The following is a 22,471-nucleotide window of genomic DNA, read 5'->3' on the forward strand; positions in this document are numbered from 1 at the left end:
TTACACTGGACAGCGAGAGTGATCCTATGCGGCGGCTTCTCTTCGGCCTCAGCGATCGTGGGCGGCAGCGCTGCGCTTGCTGCTGCCCTCCCCCTCTTGTTCTGGCCCTGGGAGACCTCTCCTGTTCATGCATGCCTTGGCCAGGACCCCTTCTCCTCCGGATCCCGCCAGCACAGCAGCAGGGGGGCGGAGCTTCGCACCGTCGGTCTGTTCTTCCGCCGGGCGCCTGGAGGGGACGGAGCCTAATTTTCTCGCTGCGCTTCCCTTCCTGCCTGCTCCAGCCGGAAGTACATCGCCCGTGTGCACATTTCCAGCCTGAGAGGAACATCTCTCGCCGCAGATCGCCGCATCCTGCCCCTGGGGACACGTTCCAGCAAGGGTTAAACTGCTCCACTCTGGTAGGACCAGCGCTACTCCCCTCCTCTGTGCCCTCTCTGGCCCCTGGCTCAGGTCATGTCGGACCCAGCGGATCCCGCGCCCCAGGTCCTTGGTAGGGCTACCCATTATGCCTGCACTTCATGCAATGTGAAGTTTCCTAGGGGTCAGGCGACCCCCTCTGTGCCTCATGCCAGGCCACCCAGAGCATGCCGCCTCAGTCGCAGTCAACTGACGTGCACCCTTCTGCTGCAAGTATGGAACAGGAATGGGCCAAATCCCTGTCCCGGGCGGTGACTGACCTATCTAAGATCTCCCAATCCACCCTTCCCTTAATGGGTCGCTTGGTGGAGACGTCATCGCCTGCACAACCTGCTCTCTCCCAGGGCGCACCATCCAGGAGCAGACACCCCAGCAAGCGTCTCAGGCAGGAACGCCTCTCCTCCTCGGATGCATCGCCTTCTCCTCCTCCCCCAGTTCGCTGTCCAGGGTGTCCTCGTTGGTTGTGGACCCTTCGTCCGGAGGAGAACTCGCCGAATTGGATCTGGATCCGGACCGCTTGTCCCAGATGGCCGCCTTAGTGGACAGTCTGGTCTCTGCAATCCGGGACACCTTTTAACTTCAAGAGGAGGGACCCTCTTCCAGTCACCAGGGAGTTTCTTTCCTGCGTAACAAGCAGGCTCCCAAGTCATTCCCGGTACATGACGTCTTTTCCATTCTCTCTGCTAAAGCGTGGGAACAGCCAGGTTAACGTTTCCTGATTCCCCCAAGCGGCTGGATCTTCTTTATCAGTTCCCCCCCCCCCCCCCCGGATTGGGTGGGTAAGTGGTCTTCCCCCTCCAAAGGTGGACCCGCCAGTGGCTCGCCTGGCCAAGAATACCACTATTCCGGTTGCGGACGGCTCCTCTCTGCAGGCCCCGGTGGACCGGCGGGTCGAATCGCTGGCGAAGTCGGTTTTTTTCTGCCACCGGTTTGGCACTCCGTCCCATTTTCGCTTCAGCGTGGGTGGCTAAGGCGGTTTCTGAATAGGCCCTGCGCTTACATCAGGATTTAGACTCAGACCTTTCCCGCACAGAACTCCAGGCTCTGGCGGCCCAGATATGCCAGGCGGGGAAGTACCTTTGAGAGGCGGCTCTGGCTCTGGACGCGGGCTCCATGGTCGCACGGTCCTCCACCTTTGCCGTCTCCATTTGGCGGGAACTCTGGCTAAAGACCTGGCAGGCCGATTCTTCTTCCCAGCGTTCCCTTCTCTCCCTTCCTTTTGCTGGTTCTCGTCTTTTTGGGCCCAAACTTGACGAAATCATTTCTGAGGCCACGGATGGCAAAAGCACCCATCTTCTGCAGCCCAAACCCAAGCGTTCTTCCGCGCCTCATCTGTCCTTTCGCCGCTTCACGGGCACCCGCCCGGCAGCTCCCTCGACCGCAAGGCAGCCCACCCAGGAGCAACGGCGGAAGCCTTCATTCAAGCCACAGCCCGCCTGGCGTTCCCGAGTGCAGCCTCAGCGCTCTTCCTCTGGCAAGCCATCCCCACTCGGACCACTACCAGTTCGTCGCCCTGCCATTTGGTCTGGCGACTGCGCCGAGGGTGTTTACCAAGGTGATCGCTCCGCTTATAGGCCTTCTTCGCTTCAGAGGCATCACCTTGATTCCGTACCTAGATGACATTCTCATTAAAGCGGCGTCGTTCCGGCAGTGCGAGGAGAGTCTGCAGATCATCTTGGACACCCTCGTCCGCTTTGGGTGGATAGTGAACCTTCGGAAATCCTCCCTGGTCCCGTCCACTCGGATTCGGTTCCTCAGTATGATTCTGACTCCGGGGCAGCTCGGGTGCGTCTTCCAGCGGACAAGGTGAAGGACCTTCGCAGCGCAGTGCTCCTGTTGCTTCGGCAGCGCGCAGTCTCTATCCGGACTTGTATGCGGGTGTTGGGCCTTATGGTGCCATTCACTCAATTTCACACCCGATCTTTTCAGCGAGCGATCCTCTCGACCTGGGACAAGTCCCAGGAGTCCTTGGATCGTCTGTTTTCCCTTCCTCAACAGGTTCGGTCGGACCTCCATTGGTGGCTCTCCCCAACTCACCTGGAGATGGGGAAGTCTTTTCTTCCGATCAGATGGACGGTCATTACGACCGACGCCAGTCTTCAGGGTTGGGGAGGAGTCTTAGGCACTCGGACTGCCCAGGGCGTAAGGTCTCCGTCGGAGTCCAGACTATCCATCAATGTCTTGGAGCTTCGTGCAATTTTCCTCTCACTGCGCCATTGGTCTCCCCTCCTGCGGGGCCTTCATGTCCGAGTCCAGTCGGACAATGCCACAGTGGTGGCGTATGTCAACCATCAGGGGGGTACTCGCAGCTCGAACGTCTTGTCGGAGGCGGCGAAGATCCTCAGGTGGGCGGAGGCCCATGTTCCGGCCCTGTCGGCGGTGTCAATTGGACGGCAGATTTCCTGAGCCGGACGACGATAGACCCGTGGGAATTGTCTCTCCATCCGGAAGTATTCAACGCTCTCTGTCATCGCTGGGGACGGCCGGACGTGGATCTGATGGCCTCCGGCCTCAATCACAAGCTTCCGTGCTACTTCGCCCGCGCAAGGGATCCCGCAGCTTGCGCAGTGGACGCGCTCGTGGAGCCGTGGGACGGGTTCACATTCCTCTGTCTTTCCACCGTTGTCCCTCCTGCCTCGGATCCTCCGCAGGATCAAGTGGTAGGGCGTTCAGACCCTGCTGATCGCTCCGGACTGGCCGCGCCGGGCATGGTATTCGGATCTTGTCCTCCTCCTAGGGGACGCTCAGTACCCGCTCCCTCTCAGACCCGATCTTCTGTCGCAAGGGCCCCTCTTCCACCCGAGTTTAAATACTCTACGTTTGACAGCGTGGCTCTTGAAACCTTCCTTTTGAAGCAGCAGGGTTTTTCCGAAGTGGGCCAGAAAACCTACCTCTTCCAGGATCGATTATAGAACCTGGAAGTCCTTCCTTCGTTTCTGTGAGGAGCAGGGCCTATCTCCCAGATCCTTCTCCCTGCTGGTCGTTTTGGCCTTCCTTCAGTCCGGACTGGAATTGGGCATGGCGCTCAGCTCCTTGAAGGGCCAGGTGTCTTCCCTTTCCATTTTCTTTCAGCGATCCTTGGCGGGACTGGGTCCTGTTAGGACCTTCCTTCAGGGCGTTGCGCACTCTGCGCCGCCTTACCGTCCCCCGCTTCATCCGTGGGATCTCAACTTGGTGTTGGGGGTTCTGCAAGCTTCTCCTTTCGAACCCTTGCGGGAGACTTCCCTCCGCCTGCTGTCCTGGAAAGTGGCCTTCCTGGTGGCCATCACATCCATACGAAGGGTTTCAGAGTTGGCAGCTCTGTCATGCCGTGAACCATTCCTAGTCTTTCATCAGGACAAGGCGGTCCTCCGTCCGGTCCCTTTTTTTTTGCCCAAGGTAGTGTCGGCTTTTCACCTCAATGAGGACATTGTCCTGCCGTCCATTTGCCCTGGGCCCTTCCATCCGAGAGAGGTGTTACACCGTCTAGATGTGGTGCGGGCTCTGCAGATTTACCTTTCGGCCGTTGCTCCCTTTCGGCGCATGGGCGCCTTGTTCATCCTTCCGGAGGGTTCTAGGAAGGGTTTGGTAGCTTCAAAGGTGATGATCTCCCGGTGGATTCGCTCCACTATTTTGGAATGTTACCGCGTTCGGGACAGGGAGCCCCCTCCGGGGATCACGGCCCACTCTACCAGGGCACATGGGTCCTCCTGGGCTCACTTCCACCGGGCGTCGGTGGCTCAGTTGTGTAAAGCCGCGACCTGGTCTTCCCTCCACACTTTTATGAAGTTTTACAGGGTTCACACTCTCGCTTGTGCGGACGCCGCTCTGGGCCGCCTGTTCTTGCAGGCCGCAGTGTGATGGATGTCACGAGGTTCTCTACCTTCTTCTCTCTGTTTTGTATTCCCTCCCCAGGGACTGCTTTAGGACATCCCATGGTCTGTGTCCCCCAATGATATAAGCGAGAAAACGAGATTTTGTGAAACTCGGCTGTAAAATCTGTTTCTCGCTTGATTCATTGGGGGACACAGCACCCACCCCGTTTGGGTCCGTTGACCGTGGAGTTGGTTGATGTGGTTATATCCTTCTGCTTCTCCTGCTTTTGCACAAACTGAAGGCTCTCTCCTGGCCGGAGGGGGTATAGCTGGCGGGGGAGGAGCTAACAGTTTTCAGCCTAGTGTCGCCTCCTAGTGGCAGCAAGCAGCTATACCCATGGTCCTGTGTCCCCCAATGAATCAAGCGAGAAACAGATTTTACAGGTGAGTTTTACAAAATCTCGGTTTTCTGACCAATTTTGACAAGCAATCCATGTAGGGTCAGCGCGCTTCTGACCCTAATCCGTGCTCCATATTGTACACAAGAGGTTTTACATCATATCACATTCACAGATCCTTCCTGGTTCTCAGAAAATAATGGGATTGGCTGCCCCGCTGTCGGCACGTCTCAGCACAGACATTTTTAGCAAGCCTGCAGTTAGCGCAGTACAGCTATTTATACCTTGAACACTAAATCTAGAAATTATTAATAAAAGTAGACGGGAGAAGAAGTTGCTCACATTCTGCTTGGCCTGACCCTGACTTCTAGAGACTTTTCTTCATGTTCCCACAACAGTCTTCTAAAATCAGAACACAAATGTTAATTTCCTCTTGATCCTTTCGATTTGGATCAGCCCAAGCAGACTGTACTGATACGGCCCTGCACAGCCGATTATAGTGGCCATAAGGTTTGTTTTGTGGGTAAATCATACTACTCCGGCACTCCAGATGTTCTGAAACTACACTTCTATGGGAGTTGTGAGAACAGTCGAGTAAGTGTGCATGCTGGGAGTTGTAATTTCACAGCAGCTGGAGTGCCGAAGATTGCTGATCTATGAGCTAGGATATGCCATCAAAGTCAGATAGATGTAGGTCCCACTCCGAGACCCACAGCTATCTCCAGCACAGAACTGAAAGGGAACGAGAGTGCACCAGGCATGCACAGCGTGCTCTTCATTCACTTCTATGGGAGTTCTAAAGGCTCATAGAAATGAATAGAGATCGCACCGTGCAAGCGCAGTTAGTGCTCCATTCACTTCTGTGGGAATGCCAGAGATAGCTGTGTCAGTGCTTGGCTATTTTCGGGAGTCCCATAGAACAGAATGCGGGGCAGCTGCGCATGTATGGCTGCTCACTGCTTACTTTGGGGGTCCTGTTCTGGAGATAGGTGTGGGTCCTACCTTTGGCACCTCCAACTATCTGACATTGGTGGCATATTCTAGCAATATACTTAGCGGCCCTAGTCCTCTATCACATACAGAGCAATGTGGGATGGCTCATTCTATAGGTAAAACCCTTTTATTTACCACGTTTCACCTGTACACACTGCACTGTTTGAAGAAACCCATATAAAAGTCTTTATATATTTCTCATTGTTTGGATTTCTGTAGGACGATTATGCGATCATAGGAAACAAGGATATAAAGGGAGGAATTGTGTGGTTTTTTTTTTTTATACATTTAGATCTTTTCTTATGATGTTGCATAAAAGCATATTTTGGAAATGTTTTTCATACTAAAATAAAATATTAAAATGTGTTACATTGCATAGTATATTACATGAAATACACTGCCCCCATTGTTTAAACAGCTTGTAGACTGAAGCAATATTCCCCTAATAATTACGGTTTGTTTTTTTTGTTCTTAAGAATCCTGGTATTTTCTCCGGACCCGATCACTTCAGTAAAGGTGTTTATAGATGGAAATGAAGTAGGGGAGGCTGCGCACTCATCTGGTCCATTATATGTTTTAGAATGGATGGCTGAAAAATATAAGACTGGGCTCCATGAGATCAAAGTCAAAGTTGAGGTAAAAAGAATTGCGGCGCCTGCGAATGCAGTGGAACTCCAACTCTGACATATTCTGATGTTGGTACTAAATATCTAAAACTACAGTATAATGGTCTTTACAGGAAAAATCCTACTCAATATAAAACCTCTTTCAGTATTGTCTATAAAACCGTGAGGATCTAATGGGGAGCGGGTGACATTTCTTGAATCCACTTTATTAGCTAAAGCCAAGAACCACATCCAGTTTGGCTCCTAACTCCTAGAGGAGCAAAGAGGCCTCCAGGAAACAAACCATAAATACCAATTGCTTCAAAAGGGTTCTCAGGGACTATAATATTAATGGCCTATCCTCAGGATGGGTCATCTTTATCCGATTGGTGGGGGTCCGACTCCCAGTTTGAAGAGGCTGTCCAACGGGCACCGTGGCCTCCTCCTAGGATACCAAGCACAGCACTGAACATTGTTGGTATTGCATGCCAGGCATATGAATGGGACTGAGCTGCACATAGGCCACGCGACCACTGAAGGTGAAGTCACTGGCCAAGGAAGAGGCGACAGTGCTCGATAGAGTGCTGCGGCTTCTTCAAACAGCTGATTGGCGAGGTGCCGGGAGTTGGACCCCTATGGATAGGACATCAATATTGTACTCCCGGAAAACCCCTTTGATAGTTTGTTTTTCTAGCTATTAAAGTTGAAGAAAAACATTTACTTTGCAGTTTCACATTAATAACAGTCGATCTCAGGAACTCCCCTGAAATACATTCACCTTGATGAGTCTCAGTATGTCCCACCCCAGTGATATAGGCAATGACTTTAGATACCTATCCACAGAAGATTGCTTTCGTATTGAATTTATCTCTCCTCTGCCATTCTATTTTTTCAACTTTATTTTTATTTTTTTACTTTAATCTACCATTCATGTTGTTATCCTTGACAGGATGCAGCAGAAAGAAGTCTATCTAGAAGCCACTTGTTCAGCTTAGAAGATGATGCTGCCGTCAGCTTTAGCATTTTTCCATCTCTAATTCTTCTTATGGATCACTATGTTTTGGTAAGTTACATGTGCTTCATTTACACAAAGTCACCACCGTACTTCATATGTGTATCTCTAGGACTGTGTCCTGTCTTTCCTGCTCCCTGACCCACATTGAAGCAGTGGCAGTTTTTTGTTTGTTTTTTACCTGAAAAAAAATGTTCACACGTGTTCGGCTGGGGTCACATCAGGTTTTATGCCTACGTTTTGAGTATACGTTACCAAAAAAAAGGATCCAAAAATGCAGCACACCGCGTTCTTGTATACTGCACAGTCCGGTAAAAAAAAAAAGTATACTTTTTTTTACAATGTTAAAAAAAATTATACTTTTTTTTTTGTTTGTTTTTAATACAATGGAACTCTATGGTGCCATAAAACTAAAACAGTACTAAAAAACAACAACATTTTTTTTGATTGGGGGTCTTACACAGTTCCAATTGAAATCAGTAATCTGTTTGTGTAATGCATGGACACCCCAGGTCATCTCTGTTCACATCATATTTTTGGATGCCGGCTATAACCTGTGAATAGGGGATAACTATCGGATCGTTGGGGGGTGCTACCGCTGGGGCCTCCACTGATCACGGGAACAGGAGCCCAGTACTATGTTGTAAACCCCCCCCTGAATTGAACGGATCGTCTGGTCAGAAATGAGCGCCGCTGCTCAAGAAGGTCTGCGCATGTTCTGGCAGCACAGGGGAGATCCTAGACCAGCGTGAAAGACTGGTCTATGATAAATTTCCCCCCCAAAGTGCTTGCATGGAAGCTAATGGTGGTCCTTTTATTATGTCTGATAACATAAGCTGGATTATTGTAGGTGCTTCACTTTGGTCACACATGTCTTGTATATGAAGCATTCTGAAGATGCTGGTAATATCATTGTGCTTTCTCTTCCCCAGTCACAGGTCCTGTTCATTCTGATCGTACTGAGTCAGCTCATTTTACTGATTGTTTTCCGGATCAAAAGGCGAACCGTTCTTAGGGGTACGTACCGGGTCATTTATTGTCTAGCACTCATCTTTAGTGCCTTCATCCACGGATTTAGGGTCTTTTATAGGGAAGAAGGGGCCACAGAGCAAAAATAAAGTTGGTCCATGCACCATACTCCTTGTGCTGCGCAGGAGAGCACAGGCTGCTTGCAATTCCCATCTCTGAACCTCAAGTTGGTTCAACTTATCATCTGCTAAAATTTGTGTCATCTATTGAAATGGAGAGACCCTCGCACAGACTCATTTCATGCTGGGTGTTACCAGTTGGGGGGTGTCCCGGTGCAGTCTGACATCATCCAAGCGGCGCCGCTATTGTCAGACTCTGCAGGGACATCCTCCCAGCGGGTAACACCCAGCTTGGACCTTAACTGCGGACTGCTCACATTTTCTACATAAACTTCTAGTAGGAATAAGAAAATAGTGGCATAGTATAGAGTTATAAGAATAGATGCTCCAGAATTGTTAGTGCACAGGAAATGCATGTAGTTACTAAAACAGCATATTATACTCCCAGATCTGCTTTCTGAGTTGCGGAGATCTGCTCCCTGACATTTAAAATCGTATCAATATTTCATCTTTTTTTTTTTTTTTGTTTAGGCCCCCCTGGATGCTTCACACTGGCCTCCTTCTCCGTGCATGTACTATGTAAATGCAATACTTTCTTCTACACCATCTTAGTGCTCAACCTCTACACAGCAGTAGGTGGGTAGAACCTATCATATATAAGTAGCACTTTATTATAGTGATACTTTTTAAAACATAATAATTGTCTCCATAATCAGATGCTTTCTCTATGTGTTGTGTTGTGGAGATAACACTTTATCATTAACTTTCAGGACCCTGGTTCATTGGAGAAATAATTGATGGCCATGTCGGAGCGTGCTTTGCATTTGGAGTGGTTGTTGGAGGCCATTTCTTACAAGGAAGCCTGACGTATATGGTTGGAATAACACAGGTTTGTGATGAGATAGCACGTCCTTCATACAAGCATTTATTAGCAATACACATAGAAAATCATTTAATGAATGAATCTAATTATTATTATTCATTGCTTGTCCTCGTTTCTAGAATTTTCCTCCACTTTGTGTGTGCACATATAGAATTGGATTATCAGTTCATTTGCACACACTGTAGCAGAAGCACCTCTAGTATACAGAACTGCTACTTAAAGGGTTTTTTTCCGTGAAAAGTATTTATCTTTTATCCACATGATGGGTGATAAATAGTTGATCACAAGGGGTCTGACTGTCGGACCCACAGCGATCCCAAGAAAGGGAAAGGGTCCAGAAGTCTCCTCTCTGAATGCAGCAGTAGTGCGCATGTTGGTCCGCCAGTACATTCACTTCTATCGGACTGACATAGACTGTGCTCCATTAGTCGCATGCATTTTTAAAGGAACAGTGGGCCGACATGTGCACTACCGCTCCATTCTTACAGGGACCTTGGTGGACTCCTCGTTCACTGGATTGCTGGAGGTCCTATGTATCATCTATTCCAGTGTTTCCCAACCAGTGTGCCTCTAGCTGTTGCAAAACTACAACTCCCAGCATGCCCGCACAGCCAAAGGCTGTCCAGGCATGCTGGGAGTTGTAGTTTTGCAACAGCTGGAGGCACACTAGTTGGGAAACACTGATCTATTCTGTGGTTGGGTAATATACACTCGCCTAAAGAATTATTAGGAACACCTGTTCTATTTCTCATTAATGCGATTATCTAGTCAACCAATCACATGGCAGTTGCTTCAATGCATGTAGGGTTGTGGTCCTGGTCAAGACAATCTCCTGAACTCCAAACTGAATGTCAGAATGGGAAAGAAAGGTGGGCTACAACAGCAGAAGACCCCACCGGGTACCACTCATCTCCACTACAAATAGGAAAAAGAGGCTACAATTTGCACAAGCTCACCAAAATTGGACCGTTGAAGACTGGAAAAATGTTGCCTGGTCTGATGAGTCTCGATTTCTGTTGAGACATTCAAATGGTAAAGTCCGAATTTGGCGTAAACAGAATGAGAACATGTATCCATCATGCCTTGTTACCACTGTGCAGGCTGGTGGTGGTGGTGTAATGGTGTGGGGGATGTTTTCTGGGCACACTTTAGGCCCCTTAGTGCCAATTGGCCATCGTTTAAATGCCACGGGCTACCTGAGCATTGTTTCTGACCATGTCCATCCCTTCATGACCACCGTGTACCCATCCTCTGATGGCTACTTCCAGCAGGATAATGCACCATGTCACAAAGCTCAAATCATTTCAAATTGGTTTCTTGAACACGACAATGAGTTCACTGTACTAAAATGGCCCCCACAGTCACCAGATCTCAACGCAATAGAGCATCTTTGGGATGTGGTGGAACGGGAGCTTCGTGCCCTGGATGTGCATCCCTCAAATCTCCATCAACTGCAAGATGCTATCCTATCAATATGGGCCAACATTTCTAAAGAATGCTATCAGCACCTTGTTGAATCAATGCCACGTAGAATTAAGGCAGTTCTGCAGGCAAAAATGGGGTCCAACACCGTATTAGTATGGTGTTCCTAATAATTCTTTAGGTGAGTGTATATTATTATATGATAACCCCTACCACCACTAAAGTGAGCCATAAAATAACAGTTATAGCTACTCTATAATTTATTTTGCTTTTATGTGTTAATTCTTTGCAGATGGTTTTCTTTAATATTCCCATGACTATGTATCTCTGCTGGTGTCTGCTGCTGCGGTGTAGAGGCTTTGGTTTCTTCTCCCACCTGAAGAATAGTAGGAAGATTGTCTGCATTCCCATACACCTCTTCATCTTTCTTTTGCTGGCATGGCAGACCTACTCAGTCTTCTTCTTGATGTTAACCTATGGCACCTTGGCGGCCTTCCTTTCCCCAATGAAGCTGTGGCTGGTGGTAGCCACGCTGGTGTTGGGTAGGAGAGTATGGGTATACAACTCTGCCGAACTGAGATCATACACAGTTGAGCTAAAGAATTGCCAAAGTACTTGATCCAAGCTCACCTGACGCCTATAACAGGTGGGTTGTTGTGTGGTGCATTCGAATACTATAACCTGAAACAACACACAGCACGCACACCAAGTTGTACCGGGACAGTTTACTACTTCCACTAGTTTTTATTTGCTGGATATTTTTCTTCACATGCATCAAGTACATCAACTGTCAGATTGGATTCAGTCGGTCAGAGCAGACTGGAAGGTGTCAAATAGCAGAAGGAGAAAAACGTATTCAGATGCACAATGCACACTTTCAACTGTCCAAGAAATAACACAAGGTAATATTTTAAAGGGAATGTATCATATAATGACATCTTTTATTAAATCAGGTTTTTATTAAAACTTTTTATTTGAAAAGTAAACCTTAAAAATATTACACTGGCCACCGGAGGACACACAATAAGCAGACATGTCCTGCTTTTTGCAGCTCTCTTGTCAGCTTTGCCTCACAGACTGGGACAGAGTCGGCAGAGAATAATTTAAACAGTATCTGTCAGCTGTGCTGACTTGTCCGGTTTAGTAATTACTGACAGGTCCTCTTTAATCCAAAATGGAAGCACCCTAAAGTTCAATTTTTTTTTTTTTTTAAGTGCTAGCTTTAATCCATAGTCGGCAATCCAGTAGAATCATCTACTAGATTGCAGACTATGGATTAATGCAAGCACGTTGTTCACCTTTGTTTTATTTTGGACTATTTGAGGAGCTATTTGGACTTGGCTCCCATCTGGGCGAGCACCAACCCTTCTCTATATAGACAATGCCTGCTGTATTATTTTTCTTTTAGGTCCCCTTGAATCACAGTTCTATTATACTTCTGCCTAGATGACACAAGATAGCAATAAGGCCTCATGCACACGAATATATCTAACGCAGATTCACAAAATTCTGATGAGGTCCAGGTTGCATCTGTTTTTTTTTGGGGGGGGAACCAATTACGGTAACTGGGCAAGAATAGGACGTTCTATCTTTTCTGCATCCGTATGTCCGTTCTGCAAGGACATAGAACATGTCTTGTACTTGGCTGCGGACCAAGGCTCCATTGAACTCAACGGGTCAGCAGAAAAACAGATGCAACATGGACGGCCTCCGTATTTTGCAGATCCACATTTTGCAAGGCCCTGGATACCTGAAGGACTTTCTCGCCCATTTTCCTTGGGGGACACAGACCTTGGGTATAGCTCAGCTCCCTAGGAGGCGTGACACTAAGTAAAACTGTTAAGCCCCTCCTCCATCAGCTATACCCTCAGCCTGGAGATAGAGGCTACCAGTTTTAGCTTAGTGTCCAAGGAGGCAAGACACTCCCTGCTACTGCAGGGCTGTTTTCTCCTTGTTGTAAATTTATTTTATTTTTGTTTTTTCCTAGAGATACCAGAGACGCATTGGGCCTCTCTGCTCTCCCGGGGTGAGCTGCGCCAGTGCCAACTTATCTGCACTGCTGCCTCCCCCACAGAAGCAATAGGAGGATCTGGGCAGCAATGGCTCCCCTACATCCCGCCAGCTAGGGGGTCGCCCGCACGCAAAGCCCCTCTCCCAGCTTCCTGCCACTGCGGTGCCAGTAGCTGAAGGGGCGACCCTGCTGGAAGGAACTGAGGGTGAAGACAGGTGAGATGGCTTTTCCAGCCCATACCCTGTCCCTATCGGCAAGCATGTACCCCTCTGGGTTTGAAGGGGGGCACCCGTGGTCGCTCATTCTGAGCGCTCCAGCAGACCCTCCCCAGCTCTCCTCCGTGTATCCTGCACCCCCACGCCGTTTTCCCCCATTTTCAGGCTACTCTTCGAGACGGCTGATCTCTCCCTCTCTCCCTCCCGCCGCCGCCCGCTCCGTTCCGAACGGGGGGCGGGGCTTATGCCCGACATGACCATATCGGCATCGGCGGGGCAGGGGACAATGGTGGCAGAAGGTCACCCACCTGGGAATAATCGCCGCACTCTTGGGGCCTGAGGGCCCTTTATTTCATGGCACCCTGCTTCTTCTTAGCCCTGCGAGGTTTTTCGGCAGCAGGGGGCGTGGCTTACGCGCGCGCGCGCCATTTTGGGGGCGGAGTTAGGTTCTCCTTCACAGGAGACATTTCAAGCGCTGGAGGGGGCGGAGCTTGTTCCCCGCGCTTCTGCTGAATTCTTCCCGCGTTTCCTCACTCCTAGACAGGAAGCTGGGACACGTGGGGGACTCTGAGCACCTGGTGTATCGCTCGGCTTCTGTGGGCGCTATCTGCAGGCTCTCTGCTGTTTGCTGCTCCCTGCTGCTGCTGCTGCAGCTGCTGCTGATCCTCTCTACTCCTGACGTTCTTCTGAGGCACTGGTAGGACAGTTAACCCTCTCCTACCCCTCCTGGTCATAGCTGCTATATCCCTTGTGGTCTCTGTATTGGGGTACGACCACTTTTTCAGCATGTCAGATCCCACGGGTGCCCCCCAAACCCTGGTACCATGCCTGTACCGCCTGTAAGGAACTTTTTCCGCGGGGGCAATCTGAGCCGCATTGCCTTGCATGTCAGGCCCCGGTGCAGGGCCCGCTTCCCGCTGCGCCCCCCGGTGCCTCTGAACCCCCTGACTGGGCTAGGTCTCTGTCTCAGGCGGTGGAAAGCCTTACACACGTAGTGGGCCGTCTCGTGGATAGACCGCCTCTCCCGCAGGCTGCCACAATCCCTGTCGCACCCGCTGGGACTACCGTTTCTGCCGCCCCCACTGATTCCCTGCCTCCCAGCGAATCTTCCAGGGCCCGGCATATTCAGAAACGTTCAAGGGTTGAGCGCACATCTTCTCCAGATGCTTCGCTCTCTCCGCCATGCGTGCGAGCTCAGTCAAGTCTATCCTCTCAAAGGGATACGCTTTCTGAGGGAGAACTGGCGGATTCGGACGTGGACATGGACTCAGAGCTTCCGTCCAAATTGGCGTCCGCGGTGGGGCATCTTATCACTAGCATCCGTGATACCTTTCACATACACGATGACCCCCCCAACTCTGAACAGGCCGGCGTGTCCTTTCTTCGCCCCAGACAGGCCTCCAAGGTCTTTCCCATCCACGCAGATTTTTCTTCTGTGGTGTCCAAGGCTTGGACCCGGCCTAACGTCCGCTTTGTTACACCCAAAAAGCTGGACATTTGTTATCCCTTTCCAGCGGATTCTGTGACCACGTGGACGTCCCCGCCTAAGGTTGATCCTCCCGTGGCTCGCCTGTCCAAAAGCACTACTATTCCTGTACAAGACGGATCTTCCCTCCAGTCTGCTGAGGACCGTCGTACGGAATCCCTCTCCAAGGCCATATTTACTGCCTCTGGTTCGGCCCTTAGACCGGTCTTTGCCTCCGCCTGGGCTGGTAAAGCGGTCTCTGAATGGGGTTTGCAACTGGAACGGGAGTTAGGGTCGGACGTCCCTCTACAGGACCTCCGTTCCTTAGCCCAACTAATTGTCCAGGCCGGAAAATTTGTCTGTGAGGCCTCTCTTGATGCGGGTGCCCTCATTGCCCGTTCCTCTGCCCTGGCAGTTTCTGTCAGGAGGGAACTCTGGCTGAAGGTTTGGGCGGCGGACGCCGCTTCCAAACGCTCTTTGGCTGGCCTACCGTTCTCGGGTTCCCGCTTGTTCGGAACCCGTCTGGACGAACTTATATCTGAGGCCACGGGTGGGAAGAGTACTCACCTCCCCCAGTCCAGGCCGAGGGGCGCCCCCCGCGGTCGCGCTGGTTCGTCCCGTTTTCGGTCCTTTCGCAAGCCCACCGGGTCTAGACCCGCGGCCGGTTCTTCTTCCTCTGGCCCAGCCCAGGATAGACGCAAGAAGCCGTTTTTTTCGGACGCAATCTACCTGGCGCAAGCCCCAGCCCACACGGGCTCCCTCAGGCCAGCAGCCCTCTGCCTGAAGGTGCGCCCCCACCCACCCGGGTGGGGGGCCGCCTTCTACTGTTCAGGAACGTATGGCGGGCCCACATCTCAGACGCATGGGCGCTCGAGATTGTATCTTGCGGATACAAGATCGAATTTGCGTCCATTCCGCCAGACCGTTTTTTCCGGTCCCGTCCTCCGCGGGATCCCGTACGAGCGGCCGCCTTCTTCACGGCCATTCGCTCTCTAATGGACAAGGGTGTCGTCGCCCCCGTGCCTCCGACGGAAAGGTTCAGGGGGTTCTACTCGAACCTCTTTGTGGTTCCCAAGAAGGAAGGCTCAGTGCGACCGATCTTGGACCTAAAGCGCCTGAACCGTTTTCTCCGACTGCAGAGATTCCGGATGGAGTCTCTCAGGTCCGCAGTGGCCTCCCTGGAAAGAGGGGATTTCATGGCCTCAATCGACGTTCAGGATGCATACCTCCACGTTCCGGTTGCTCCATGTCATCACCGCTTCCTGCGCTTCGCGGTGGGGGACGATCACTTCCAATTCGTCGCCCTTCCCTTTGGTCTGGCGACGGCTCCTCGAGTATTCACCAAGGTCCTGGCCCCTGTCTTGGCCCTTCTGCGTTCAAGAAGTGTTTTTCTTCTCCCTTACTTGGACGACATCTTGGTCAAGGCACCCTCCTTCTCTCAGGCATCCGGCAGTGTGGGACTCACTCTGGAGACCCTGACGCGGTTCGGTTGGATCATCAACCACCCCAAGTCTTCTCTTACCCCCTCCAGACGGCTGATCTTCCTGGGGATGCTCCTGGATACGGAGTTGGCGGAGGTCCGCCTCCCGTCGGACAAGCGTCTGGCCCTTTGCGGGTCTGTTCGCGGTCTCCTCCGTCATCACCGCCCTTCCCTCAGATCCAGCATGCGGTTGTTGGGGAAGATGGTTGCCTGTTTCGAAGCGGTGCCGTTCGCACAATTCCGATCCCGCACCTTTCAGAGGGCAATTCTGTCGGCCTGGGACAAATCACCGAGGAGTCTGGACAGGACCTTTCTTCTGCCTCCCCTGGCTCGGGCTTCCCTCAGCTGGTGGTTGCATATCCCTCTACGGGGGAGGTCCTTCCTCCCACTGAACTGGCTGGTGATTACCACCGATGCCAGCTTACGGGGGTGGGGGGGGGTTTTCCCTCCCCGGTCCGTCCAGGGCGTTTGGTCTCTATCGGAGTCCAGACTTCCAATCAATATTCTGGAACTGAGGGCGATTCTTCTGTCCCTCAGACACTGGACCCATCTACTGAGGGGCCACCCTGTTCGGATCCAATCGGACAATGCCACGGCTGTGGCATACATAAACCATCAGGGAGGCACTCGCAGCGCTGCAGCGATGCAAGAGGTGACCCTCATTCTCCTCTGGGCGGAGGCGCATGTGCCGGCCTTATCCGCAATTTACATCCCGGGGGTGGACAACTGGGCGGCGGATTTCCTGAGCCGGTCCACCATCGACCCGGGAGAATGGTCCCTGCACCCAGAGGTGTTCGAAGCCCTTTGTCTTCGCTGGGGTCGCCCCGACGTGGACCTCATGGCTTCCAAATTCAACCACAAGGTCCCCCGATACCTGGCCAGGGCACGGGACCCGAAGGCGTACGGCGCCGACGCGCTCGTCCTTCCGTGGCGCGAATTCTCCCTTCTGTACGTCTTTCCTCCTTTCCCCCTCCTGCCACGGGTTCTTCGGAGGATCGCGGCAGAGGGCGTTCCCGCGATTCTGATCGCCCCGGATTGGCCCCGCCGGTCTTGGTACGCCGACCTAATGTTGCTGTTGGCAGACGCACCGTGGCCACTGCCCTCCAGGGAAGACCTTCTCTCTCAGGGACCGATCTTCCACGAGCATTTAGGCTCGCTACGTTTGACGGCGTGGCTATTGAGACCGCCGTCTTAACGCGACGGGGTTTCTCCGCGGACGTAGTCCGCACCATGATCCGTGCTCGTAAGCCCGTGTCCTCTAGGATCTACTATCGGGTTTGGAGGTCCTATCTGGGGTTCTGTGAGTCCCGGAGCATTTCCCTGGCCCCTCTGGGGCCAATTAAGACCTTCTTACAAGGGGTGGCTCACTCTGTTCCGCCGTACCGCCCTCCAGTTCCATCCTGGGACCTGAATGTGGTGCTCTCGGCGCTCCAATCAGCCCCCTTCGAGCCTTTACGGGAGGTCTCCCTTCGCCTTCTGTCCTGCAAGGTCATTTTTCTTGTGGCCATCACATCTCTCCGACGGGTGTCGGAGTTAGCGGCTCTTTCTTGCTCCGAACCTTTCCTGATCTTCCACCAGGATAAGGTTGTGCTTCGGCCTGTCCCGTCCTTCCTGCCAAAGGTGGTCTCCGCCTTTCACATCAATGAGGACATCGTCCTTCCGTCGCTCTGTCCCTCTCCTTCCCACCCCAGAGAACGGGAACTGCACCGTCTGGATGTGGTCAGGGCGTTGAAGATTTATCTGGAGGTCACCGGATCCTTTCGGCGCACGGACTCCCTGTTTGTGGTTCCGGAGGGTTCGCGCAAGGGTTTGGCGGTCTCCAAGGTGGCTATTGCCCGTTTCATTAAACTGGCGGTGTCTGAGGCTTATCGAGCCAAGGGTAGAGCTCCGCCTTTCAGCGTCACTGCTCATTCCACCAGAGCAGTCGGAGCTTCCTGGGCGCAGAGGCATCGGGCCTCGGCTGAACAGTTGTGCAAAGCAGCCACTTGGTCCTCTCTGCACACTTTCACAAGGTTCTATAGAGTGCATACGCATGCATCAGCGGATGCTGCTTTGGGCCGCCTGGTTTTGCAGGCAGCGGTTTCCTGATGCTCCGGTGGTGGTCCGCCTTGGGTTTGTGGTCCCTCCCTTCTTGGACTGCTCTTGAACGTCCCAAGGTCTGTGTCCCCCAAGGAAAATGGGCGAGAAAAGGAGATTTTTGTATAACTTACCAGTTAAATCTCTTTCTCGCTCTTCCTTGGGGGACACAGCACCCACCCTTCTGTGTTTTGTTACAGGGTTATGGTCTGGCGCCCCGTTGGGTTGCTGGCTGGTTGTTTCCGTTATTGGTTGTTATCCTTTCACTACTTGGACACGCAACTGGTAGCCTCTATCTCCAGGCTGAGGGTATAGCTGATGGAGGAGGGGCTTAACAGTTTTACTTAGTGTCACGCCTCCTAGGGAGCTGAGCTATACCCAAGGTCTGTGTCCCCCAAGGAAGAGCGAGAAAGAGATTTAACTGGTAAGTTATACAAAAATCTCCTTTTTTGCAACTGCATCACCCCCCCCCCCCTCCCACAATCTTAGATCAAAAGGATCTAATAACTTGATCACCCCCAGAGTCCACCTCAAAACCTTTGGAGACAGAGCCTTCTGTCATGCCGCCCCTACACTTTGGAACCCCTGCCACACCCAATTAGGACATCTTCATCCCTGGAAGCATTTAAGTCCAAACTGAAAAGCCACCTGTTTAGTCTGACATTTATGAACACCTGACTATTTCCTCTGTAACACAGTTCAGCCTGCAACCCTGTATGGATCTGAGACATATCTATGCCCTTTGAGTCCTATGGGAGGAAAGCGCTTTACAAATGGAAGGGTCTATTCACACGTCCGCAATTCTGTTCCGTATTTTGCGGAACGGAAATGCGGACCCATTCATTTCTATGGGGCTGCACGAAGAAATGCGGATCCGTACTTCCGGGTCCGCAATTCCGGTCCCGAAAAAAAAATAAAAAATAGAACATGCCCTTTTCTTGTCCGCAATTGCGGACAAGATGAGGCATATTCTATTATAGTGCCGGCGATGTGCGGTCCCCAAAATGCGGAACGCAGATTGCCAGTGTCCGTGTTTTGTAGATCAGTGGATCCCCAAAACACATACGGATGTGTGAATGGACCCTTATTGTTATATGTTGTGCGCATGAGGCCTCGCATCCATCTACCCTGTCTCTTGGATAGGAGGCTCTGTGCAATCGCTTTTCTGGAGACTGGAGTCTACTAACATATGTCTTACAATTGACGCCCATTCATTACAGCTGCCAAAATGCGTGCACGTCTTGCAGCAGTGTGTATGTAGATAGTACAGGAAGGAAGTGCGTGTCTCCAATATGGCTGCACTGGTAACGTTTTTAAAAATCTAAAATGAATAGCAGCATTTAAACTAATATATGTCCTTTAATGCAATGAAACTAAAATTACCGTTAATATATGATACATTCCCTTTAACAATAATTCAGTGACCTATTGATATAATCTAATAACGGTATTGGGAGAAAATCTGCAACAAACCAAAACAAGGGGAACAGAAAATTGTATGTGGAGAAGAAAGTATAATCTTATATAAGGTGATTTACTGTTTGTATTATTTATAACTTAATGGGCATTTGAAGATTGTTCTATAGGCTGCTATATTTAAAAGGGTTATCCATCCTTTAAGTGATTTAACAGTAAAACAGTGTATACATCTCTGACCTATCAAAAGGGAAATTGGGACAAAATTTGCACCGTACTAAAACGAAGAGAACAGAAAATAGTAATCTTGTATAAGGTGATTTGATATAAGATGATCTTTATTTTTTTTTTTATAATGTACAATTTAATCGGCATTTGAAGATCCTTCTATAGGCTGCTATATTTAAAGGGGTTGTCCAGCCTTTACTGAGTGATGGCCTATCCTGAGGATAGGCCATTACTAGCTGATCAGCTGTTGTGGTGTGACTGCGTTGTTGGTGTTTGGCACCCAAACTACACAGCTCCTCCACTATAAGAAAAAAAAATGGCCGCCGTCCTATTAGTGCACACAGAACCTGTCCTAATAACACAGCAGAACAAGTTACTTCAAAAGACTGAGATAAAGAGCTGCCTCGTCCTCCTCTCTGCTTGTCGGGCATTATGATCCTGAATACAGGTGATTCAGCTGAAGATCCTATTATCTGTATTTAGGATCATAATCCCTGACAAGCAGAGCACAGAGGAGGATGAGGCAGCTCTTTACCTCAGTGTTGTGAAGTATCTTGTCCTCCTGTGTGATTAGGACGGGTTTTGTGTGTACTTATCGGATGGCGGCCATTTTATTTCTCCTAATGATTGCTCCCTAAACAAACCGAACCATTATAACTAATGAAAGGTATTTGGGAATATATTTATCATCATAAAGTAAACATAACAAAACCTATAAAAAAATAAAGATCCTAAAATCCATATTTATTCAATTCCTTTAAACAAAGGTCACACTCTTAATAATTATTGCAGCCCTAATCAATAGGTAGGTATATAATGAAAAAAAGATATATAATGTGTATGTGTGTATATGTAGATATATATATATATAGAGAAAACTAGGGATGATATAGGACAAGGTGGGGTTAGGGAGAATCAAGGGTTTCCCAGTGGGTTACTTTTCCCTACCGAGACCCTATCTAAATCCTCAGCCTGGAGACAACTCCTGATGGTGGAGCCTCTCCGTCCTCGTGCCTATCCTATCTCACCCTGATAGGCCCTAATTGTACAAGTTATTCCCTTCTTTTTACCCAAACGCGTTTCCCCCAACTCGGGTTCCTCAGGGGGTCCATATAAGTGGAATATAACAGCCAAAGTCACAATAGAAAATAATAAAGATAATAAGTGTTGATGAAAGAAAAAGAAAAAATGAAGAGACTGGTTACATAGATGTACGATTTTGGGACACACACACATCACATGGGGTTTTAGGTGATCCAGATAAAATGGTTCCACCTAAGATAGAAAATTACCGTACATACTGTCAAAAAGCAGATAAACTTGGGCTGTGGCATTAAAATAATACTCTACTCACATGTGATGATCCCCCATGGCAGTATCTTGATCTCCAAAGGTGACTGATGCTGCAGAGACATGGGACAACCACTACTGGGTTTAAATAGCGGTGTCCAATGGTCCTTCCGCCCGCCGAAAAGGCCATTTCCAGCCGGTGGAACGCACCGCCGCGTAGCCCCGCCCATTTCCTGGTACATGGAACGCAAATGTTCCTGACACGCCGGTGGAGCGCAGCGCTGCAAGTAGGTGAAATGCAGACGCTGCTTCCACAGCTGGGGTGCGGAGCGCTACTCGCGGGCGTATAGGAGGATAAGTGGAGCGCAGCCACAGATATATGTAGCGCACACACCGCCTTCAAAGAGAGGGGGGCAGAGTGATGTTCAGGGGCGTACTGAAGGAGGATAGAAGGTGCAGGATCTAAACTAGACCTGATCACCAACCAAAGGGAGACATTTTTTTTAAAGAAAGGTGGGGGGAAAAGTGGAGAAAAGGAACCAAACATGTAGATATCCACTATTTTATACCCCACGGCCCCAAATAGTCACCCCAGGTTCACATTCAACGAATCCTCTCCTTAAGGCCGAATGCACACGGCCGTGTTCCGCGGCTGAGAGCGGTCCGTGGTATGCCGGGCTGGATTCCTGTTCAGAGCAGGAGCGCACGGCGTAATTGGTTGCTATGACGCCGTGCGCTTCATGCCGCCGCTGCTGTACAGTAATACACTAATAAAGACAGATTAGAGTTTCTTTGCCCGCGTTTGGATAGCGCAATCTACCACCGTATCTCACATCTCAAGTGGACAAAAAAAGGCGCTCGCTCTGTCCACACCATTATTTACACCTAACCTACTTGCAGGGCCCTACAGATATCGCGAAGTTCCAACGAGGACTGAAAACGGATAAACTACACGGCATAATAAGTGCCCTTGTAATACATAATCTTGGGAGCTTCTCGCATTGCCGGCTGGTTCCCAACTGCCCATTACTGAAAGCTAGAGCATAGACACTAAAAAGAAACAAGAATTAAATAAAGCAGCTAAACGTCAGTGTCTCATTCAGCCCAATCACGGACTGGTCCCCCTTTCTTGGTGATAGGGGGGGATTACTTCCAATACCGAGAATTTGAGAACTCGGCGATCGCCTGCATGCTTTTCAATTACATGGCTAGCTACGGGGAGATATTCTTTTTGTGGATGTCATTGATATGTTTACATATCCTTCTTCTCAACTCCCTGATTGTTTCTCCCACATAGTCCCACAAGGACCCTGACAAATGTAAACCACTCCTTTACTCTTGCAATTAATGAAGTCACGTATGGCAAAAACACGGTTCGTTGCAGAGCATGTGATGGTTTTGAATGCCGATACATAGTGGCACGCTTTACAAGCCCCGCAACGAAACATGCCCGTTTACAGATAAATTCTGCAGATGTGATCGTCTGGCCCTGAGTTGTTCAAGGTCAGAGGTCACCATTCGTTGGAAAATATCAATATATTCATAATTAAGTCTCATTCACGCGTCAGTGTTTGATCAGTGATTGTGAGCCAAAACCAGGAGTGGAGGCTCCACAGACATAAGGTATAAGGGAAAGATCTGCACCTGTTCTGTGTTTAGCGCCGCACCTGGTTTTGGC

At 50.2% G+C, this 22,471-nt stretch overlaps 1 protein-coding gene across 4 annotated transcripts in view; it reads left to right on the plus strand.

Moving 5' to 3' along the window:
* Positions 1-22,471, plus strand: part of TMEM62 (transmembrane protein 62) — a 66,334-nt gene that overhangs the window by 16,176 nt on the left and 27,687 nt on the right. For 3 of the 4 annotated variants that reach the window (XM_044272005.1, XM_044272006.1, XM_044272003.1), the window contains 6 exons: positions 6,079-6,238; positions 7,157-7,270; positions 8,152-8,236; positions 8,839-8,943; positions 9,078-9,196; positions 10,905-12,368. In XM_044272005.1, coding sequence (XP_044127940.1) covers positions 6,079-6,238; positions 7,157-7,270; positions 8,152-8,236; positions 8,839-8,943; positions 9,078-9,196; positions 10,905-11,231 — 910 coding nt within the window. In that variant the 3' untranslated portion in view covers positions 11,232-12,368. Of the gene's footprint in view, positions 1-6,078; positions 6,239-7,156; positions 7,271-8,151; positions 8,237-8,838; positions 8,944-9,077; positions 9,197-10,904; positions 12,369-22,471 lie in introns of those variants that run through there. The other variant, XM_044272004.1, reaches the window with a different exon arrangement.

This window comes from Bufo gargarizans, chromosome 11 (genome assembly GCF_014858855.1).
Source record: "Bufo gargarizans isolate SCDJY-AF-19 chromosome 11, ASM1485885v1, whole genome shotgun sequence".
Taxonomy (NCBI): domain Eukaryota; kingdom Metazoa; phylum Chordata; class Amphibia; order Anura; family Bufonidae; genus Bufo; species Bufo gargarizans.